The sequence below is a fragment of the Cucurbita maxima genome, unplaced genomic scaffold, assembly GCF_002738345.1.
Source record: "Cucurbita maxima cultivar Rimu unplaced genomic scaffold, Cmax_1.0 Cma_Scf00043, whole genome shotgun sequence".
In the NCBI taxonomy this organism is placed as follows: domain Eukaryota; kingdom Viridiplantae; phylum Streptophyta; class Magnoliopsida; order Cucurbitales; family Cucurbitaceae; genus Cucurbita; species Cucurbita maxima.
Genome location: NW_019272059.1, coordinates 318,349 through 326,538, shown reverse-complemented (window position 1 = coordinate 326,538; position 8,190 = coordinate 318,349). Strand labels below are relative to the sequence as shown.

Here is an 8,190-nt window from a genome sequence, read left to right as displayed (position 1 = left end):
CCAGGTGTGAAATCGTAAAAAAGAGGGCAAAAAAAAAAAAAAAAAAAAAAGAATTAATCCGATGGAATTTTATTTTTTATTTTATTTTTATTTTTTGAGTTGTATAATCTGTTTACGCGGAAATGAAAAAAATAATATTTAAATTAAATTGTGTTTTATTATTATTTGTATATTTTTCAGCTTTATTGAAGGATTGTCGTTTTCTTCGTTTACCCATTTGTTCCCATTGCGTTAGCGCGTCGTCAGGCTTACGACACCGTCCCTGTTGAGGTTGGAGGCTTTGATTCTAATTTCTATGCGACTTGTCGTCTCCTCTACAAACTTCTTCCTTTTTTTCTTAATTTTACTTTTTTACTATTGTAAAAAAAATTAAAAACTTAATGGTTATATTAATATATTTTAATTCGAAAAAGATTTTTCTTTTTTATTTATTTTTCCATTGCTATGATTACATTAATAAATAATGGAAAGGAAGATATTATTTTTTTCAAAGAAAAGAAAAGAAAAAGAGGAATATGTATTATTTATTTTAAAAAATTGCCTTTAGAGGGTCCGTTTCCATTCATGTCGTTTTAATAAAATCAGAAACGCGGTATTCTGTGACGTCCCACGTGGGAAAGCCTACCACGTGTGTCCACGTGGCATACATGCAGATATCATAAGCGAAAGTCTGTCGGACCCACCGGTCATATTGTTCACACTATGACTTATTCCAAGTCACTGTTCACACAGTCAGCAATTCGCACCATTCAAAACCCGCCACGTACCCAGAAGGTGGAAAAGACAAACTTGGGAATAAAAGTAATCTGGAGTTTTCTTGAACGACACGTCGTCCTTAAACCGACTTTAATACAGTATTTGAGGAGTAAAAACTGTGATGTGGTCAAAAGAAATTCTTTCACATTGACCGTCCTTGGAATTTCTAATGGGTCCCTCGCGACTCAGCTTGCTGAGGTGGCGAGTGGTGACATCAATTCTTCAAAGACCATTATTTAATTTCTTGGGGAATAATTGTTTTACAAAGTTTTTTCTTAATTTTTTTTTTAATTTTAATTTTAATTTTTAAGTTGAATGTCAAAGGGAGAAGTTACAAGAAATGACAGCTTAGCCACGAAATGTCGTTAATTAAAATGTTAAAAGTTCGATAATAAAATATTACCAAACAAACCGTTAGATACTAATTTAGGGAACGATTATGAGTTTTTAATCAATGAATACTTTATTTATTGGTGTGAGGTATTTTGGGGAGCTTAGCTCAAAGCAAAATCATGAGAGCAGGTCATACTTGTTCAAGGCGTGTTGTCCATGGCTGCAAACTCATGTCATGCTAAACCCTTATATATACGTTTTGCCTTTCTTAATTGCCAACTTACAATATTATTTTCAAACCCTCGTACGGTAATCTCTCTACCCATGTTTTTAAAAATCCTCTTTTCAAAGCGGAAACAGAGATTTGGGTATATGTTATCTAGTCGAAAATAACACAAATTTGAGTTAGCTAATTCACTCAATGGTGAGAGTGAGAGTCGTACTATTGCAACACCATACATACATATGAGTTGCGACACCATTTTCAAGTTGATGCAAAGATGGATCACTACTTACAAAAAAAAAGCCCACTAGCATCAATGCAGGCCCAGTATGTGTGCCAATTGGGCCACTAACGAATTAACAACCGAATCATTAAAGAATTTATTTTTCTATTGTGTCGATTGATAAGATAAATGAAAAATGAAAATATTCACAAAGAGAGAAGAAAATAAGGTTTTCGGTGTTTTCTATGTTCCTGTTTCTGGCCGAGACACTGATCCATGGGCCTAGTTGACAAAACAAAGCCCATGGAGGCCCACAATAATTGTCGGTTAAATATATATATTTTATTGTTTATATGGTCACTATTTTTTTTTTTTTTTTTTAATTGAGAGAATATTTTAAAAGGCAGGTTGTGACATAATTGGTAAGAAGCCGAACTCAGCTACTTTTGTGACTGAACTTAGAATGTTTGTCTGAAACGACAGAGTCTACTAACAACCTTAAATAGTTGCCTAAACAGTACTTCTTATTCTTTCAATGACTATTTTTTTTCCTATTATATTTTCGAGTGCAAAAATAATTATTCAGTACTTTCTCAACCACTTACCATTATTATTTAACAAAAATAAAATAAAATAAATAAATAACAAAAGATCCTCAACCGAGTTGATATCTTATTTTATTGTGTGAATCGTCTACGTGTCATTTTATTCGATAGTGAAAGGTTCATGCACAATATACATTATTGAAAATTTTGGGTTTAAGAGAATCGATAGGTGGATTTACTTTAAAATTAATTTATACTTCTAAAATTATTTATTAATAATTATATAAATTTAAACTTTGAGGACACAAGATGTGGCTACGAAGCCTCAGCCTCTGTCTCTTTTTACCGGGCAACTAATTAAATTTGAGCTACCAACATCAATATGAATGTGAACGAGCATGAGTTTCATTAGACATCTCAAAATTATACACCTTTTGAATATGCAAATTTCATAAATCATTTACGGTTCTCTTTTTGGAATACTAACCACAAAGAAATATGGTCCCTTTGGTAACCGAGTTCATAATGTTGTGTCATTTTTCACATGTTCCAACCAAAAGGACTTGGACCATCAGGGGACCGACACCCACCTCGACAATGCGAGGTAGTAAAGTGCTTCCAACTCAAACTGCTTTCTCATTGGCAGACAAACCCTAAAACTGCATTTCTTTCTTTTCTCAGTAGATCTTAAGTTGATAATATTTCATTTATGTTTTCATATAGATAGTATTAATGTTGTTTTATCTGGTTTTGTTGCCTTTAACGTTTGACAAGTTTAAAACATGACTAGCTTTAATTCCTCAATAGAAAAGAGAACAACTTTTAGTTTCATATTTACACGTACTTTGTGAAAGTTCCTTCAAAAACTCAAATTAAGACGCGAGAAAATGTCGAGAAAGAACTTCCCGACTTCTACCACGGGAATAAACAGAAAAATAATCGAGACGTTAGAAAGAGAATTAACGTGAAAAACTCCGGTAGAAAGAACTATTCTTATTCTCTTCCATGCCTCGACTGTTAATTCAACCCAAACAATAAAGGTAAAAGTTAACATCTCGAGCCAACAATAGTCTTGAGAAGCTATCTAAGAACGTGTCGATTCAACCCAAACAATAAAAGAGAGCCTCAACTTGAAAGAAAAATGATAAGACGCTCCTTAAGCGTTGAGACCCTTTTATATGAAACATCCATGCTCATACGATTATAATGTTTTTTTAACTAAAATCTTACGTTCATTTGAGGTAATTTAAAGTTAGAAATGAGACGTGAACGGACTTCGAGAATTTGACATTTTTATATGTAGTTTTTATTGGGATTGGTTTAGTAGCCGTTTAACACTATGAAAATAATAACAAAGACTAGAAGCCGTGAAAAATCAATGTCGATTTAATCAAGAAAAATATCTTTTTGATGACTCTAATGCGACGTTTCAACTACTTTAAAGTGGTCGGTTAACCAAATAAAAAGACAATAAATTTAACTATTTTATTTATTTAATTAGCTAGATTAAATTTTAATATAAAGTGTTTTGTTTAATTAGTTTGAATTTTTATTATTATGCAATTTGTATGCATTTTCCAATTTAATATATAAAAAAATAATGATGGGTGGCATTTTTTTCAAATTTGTCCCAATTCTTCTGAAATTTTCAATACCTAATTATTTTATTTTTTATTTTTTATTTTTAATGAAGTCCATACATTATAAAACATTTAAAACATGTTGTGAAAATATAAAATATATTAAAATATATGTTTATTTTTTGGAGTGGATATGTATAACCCCATTCCATGCCTAGAAAATTTGTCACAAATGGAGAATGAATTAATCCATCTAAAAAATCAAAATTTTAAAAATTTAATATTATTTTAATTAAAAAAAAATTTAAAATCAACATTGGCAAAGAAAAAAAAAAAACTCTCTCTAAATATCAACCCGACATTTGGTTGAAATTTTCATCTATAATTTTACGAATTTAAATATTAAATAGGATAATTGACTTTATTTTAGGTTAAATTAGATGTATAAGTTGAAAATATAAAATAAATAATAAAGTAGGATGGAAGTGGAGCTTGACCACTGGGTAAATGCTTGGTCACGTGCGTTATTCCTTTTCTGGCCAATATTTGGCACGTGTTCGAACACTGACCAGTCTCCTTGATGTCGGCCAAACTTAATCCTTCTTATTTATTTATTTATTTAGATTTCTACTTATTTTCTCCTATTATTAAGCACCACTCCATCAACCTTTTTAGATTTCGATTTTATTCAAATTCCTCAATAATTTAAAGTAAATAATAATAATAATAATAATAATAATTTAAAGTATTTCTTAAAATAGTAAATTTAACAAGTGGGTAAGGAAAAAAAGAAAACAAAACAAACGAGGAGTTATAATAATGATTATAAAAGTAACTAATTACAAGCCGACATGTCGAAAAAGTAGACAAAAAAAAAGTTGCCTCCGAACTGACCCCACTTGAAACGACACTACAAACGTTAAACGTTTCCTCTCCCTGCCTTCCGCTTACAAACAAAAATAAACGGTCGCCCTTTTATTGTCGGGTTTCGTCGGATCATTTTCACCAGCTCCGAGTCCGACCCGGGTATACTAAATTAAATCATTTAAGTGATATTTTATTATTTTATACTCGTGATTAATTAGTAATTTAATTTAAGAAAATGTTAATTAGAAATAAAATATTATTTTTTAAAGGACGAGATAGAAGAAGTCAAATCGGAATACATGTGTGTGTGTTTTTTTTTCTTTTTTTAATTTAGTTTGAAGTAAAGCAAAAATTTCACGGCGCCGAAATGAGCTAATAGACACAATAATATATATATATATATATATATATATTTTATTATTATTAATTTTCATTTTCGTCACGTGTACTGCTTTTTTTTTCCCCTATAAATACTTGCAGTAATGAAGAGCCTTTAAAATCCACAAGAGATATTATAAGAAAATGAGCTGCCTTGGGAGTTGGCCGGAGCCGGTGGTGTGTGTGCAGTCGCTGGCGGAGAGTGGAATACGAACGATTCCAGTGAGGTACGTGAAGCCACCATCACAGAGGCCGAGTGGTGCCGCCGTGAAGAGAAATGTTTGGAGGAATATTCCGGTGGTGGACATGGAAAAGCTGCAGAGTGCGGCGGAGGTTACGGCGATGGCGGAAGCTTGTAAAGAGTGGGGATTTTTTCATGTAATAAACCATGGAATCAACGGCGAGATGATGGAGTGTTTGAAGGATAAGTGGACGCAGTTTTTTCATCAGCCGTTGGATTTGAAGAGACAATATGCCAATTCGCCGACCACTTATGAAGGATATGGCAGCCGGTTGGGGATTGAAAAGGGGGCGATTTTGGATTGGAGTGATTACTTTTTCATTAATTATTTGCCTGTTTCCCTCAGAAACACAGCCAAGTGGCCTGCTTTTCCTCCATCCAAGTACGTTTTTACCTATTCTTCTCATTTTACGACACTAAAAATGCACCCGTCCCAATGTAGGTGAAGAAAGTCCCACATCAGCTAATTTAGTGAATGATCATGAGTTTATAATTAAATAATACTATCTCCAGGTACGAGACCTTTTTGGAACCACAAAGTAAAGCCACGAGAGTTTATGCTCAAAATGGACAATATCATACCATTGTGGAGAGTCGTTTTCATCTAACAGTTTGAATAAAAATTAATGTCTTTGGTATCAATTTTTTCGGTAGTCATTTTTAAAAGAAGGGTTCGTTACAAACTCAAACTTTGTCAAATTTTATCTTCGTGTCTTTCTCCAATGTTCTTGGATCCACCCTGAAATGTTCTTATATTTTTATAAACATTTTCTTCGAAACCAATTTAAGCGTAGTTCAATTGGTTAAACCTTAACAGAAACGACACAAATTCAAATTTTCGTATCTTTATTGTATGATGTGATGAATGATCAACATGCGGGAGACAAACTCGATACGTTTATGACGTTTTAGGGTTTTATTTGTGTGTAGGGAATTGATAGAAGAATATGGGAAGGAGATGGTGAAGCTATGTGAGAAAGTGATGAAGGGATTATCTATGGGATTAGGGCTTGAAGAAGAGTACTTATTAAAGGCATTTGGAGGAGAAGAAGGAATAGGAGCTTGCATGAGGGCCAATATGTATCCAAAGTGCCCTCAACCTGACCTGACTTTAGGCCTTTCGCCTCACTCCGACCCGGGCGGCATCACCATTCTTTTGCCTGACCACAACGTCCCTGGCCTCCAAGTTCGTAAAGGAGACGATTGGATCACTATCGACCCTATCCCTAATGCTTTGATTGTAAACGTCGCTGATCAAATTCAGGTTTGAATCTTTCTCTACTCAGGCTCGTAACATTATATCTAAAATTGTTCACTATGTTATTCGTAAAAATGAGTAATGGTGGTATGTTATTAGGTGTTGAGCAACGGGATATACAAAAGTGTGAATCATAGAGTGATCGTAAATTCAAACAAGGATCGAGTGTCATTGGCGTTCTTCTACAACCCGAGAAGTGATTTGATTATTGAGCCAGCCAAAGTGCTTGTGACTGAAGAAAGGCCAGCCCTTTTTCCACCTATGACCTTTGATGAATATAGACTTCAAATTAGGAAGAGGGGTATTTGTGGAACTTTACAACAAGAACAGTCTATTTAATCCACTTAATTATAATTAATAATAATGTTAATTAATGCTTGTATGTTGTGTTAATTATAAGTTAATGTTCAAGTTTCTTATTGGGTTCTAAACCTGTTTGAATTGTCCGCTGTCAATTTAGAATCTATTCCCCGTTTTGAGTTGATGTGCAATAATCTTAGATATTACTTTCGACATAGAAACGGTTAAAATGATAGATTATCGTAAATTTGATAGAAAGAAGCGTATAAAATTTCAATACTTTAGGTCTATTCGATAATGATTTTATTCTTATCTTATATTCAAGAACGATTTTGTTCTTATCTTCTTATTATCGTTTGACAAAATATTGATGAAATAGTTAAATTCTAGCCATCTATTTGATTACGAATTTTTACAAAAAGGATTGGTGGGTGTTTATGAATTTTATTTTAAAGAAAAATAAACAAAAAATTAAATAGTTATCAAACAAGATATTAATTTTCAAAATTGATTAAAACGCGATAATCTTACAGTTTTAAAACGAATGATTTGGGAAATGTTTTCATACATTTGTGAGAAATGCTTTGTTCCCTTCTTAACATGGTGTGCTAGCGAGGATGATGAGCCCTCAAAGGAGATGGATTGTGAGATCCCACATCGGTTGGAGAGTGGAACGAAATATTTTTTATAATGGTATGAAAACCTTTTACTAGTAAACGTGTTTTAAAAACTGTGAGGCTGCTGACGATATGTAACGGGTCAAAGTGGATAATATCAACTAGTAGTTGACTTAGATTGTTATGATGTAACGATGGTTATTTCGAATAAACACATAAAGAGATGATGATTAAATATAAAAGTAGCATTGATAAATACTTCAATATTGTATTATTTTAAAAAAAAAATCATTAAAAAAATTAAGTTAATTAATTTATCAATCTTAGTCGGTAGAATTCATGGTTTGAGTGCCTCCCACGTGGGGTGCAGTCAAAACGCACGTTTTAAATGCAAAATCTCCCAATTTTTGAAGCCACAAAATTCATCTCTAGCTAACCTAAATTGATGAGGTTGAAATCTTAAAAATAAAATAAAAATTGACATAGTCCATTTCGCACATCTTTTTCCGCAATATTCCAATTTTTGTGACATTTAAGATTATATATTTCAATTTTGTTATATCATTTATATGTATTAAGTTCCTAAGTCTACAAATGTGATTTAATAATTATTCAGCTGCAATTTAATTATTTAAATATTTGACTTCTAATTTATGTATTCTATTAATAAAACAAGAAATTGTTTTCTTTTTATTTTATTTATGATCGAGTATTTGGGCTTCATGAGTGGGCCACCAGGAAGCCCAACTAAGCCCAACGGAATGGGTTTCCATTATAACAGTTTTGGATATTGAATTAATTAAAATATTTGGGGTCGATGAAATTGGGCTTACCCACCAGCGTAGAAGCCCAATTCGGTTCTGTCCCTT

The 8,190-nt window shown here is 32.4% G+C and overlaps 1 protein-coding gene across 1 annotated transcript; it reads left to right on the top strand.

The window, feature by feature from the left end:
• The first annotated feature begins 5,035 nt into the window (after positions 1-5,035).
• Positions 5,036-6,852, top strand: LOC111470253 (probable 2-oxoglutarate-dependent dioxygenase ANS). The gene is made up of 3 exons (XM_023115812.1): positions 5,036-5,528; positions 6,077-6,410; positions 6,504-6,852. Exons 1-3 carry the CDS (start codon positions 5,050-5,052, stop codon positions 6,741-6,743), a joined length of 1,053 nt encoding a protein of 350 aa, XP_022971580.1. The 5' UTR covers positions 5,036-5,049; the 3' UTR covers positions 6,744-6,852.
• Positions 6,853-8,190: the final 1,338 nt, after the last annotated feature.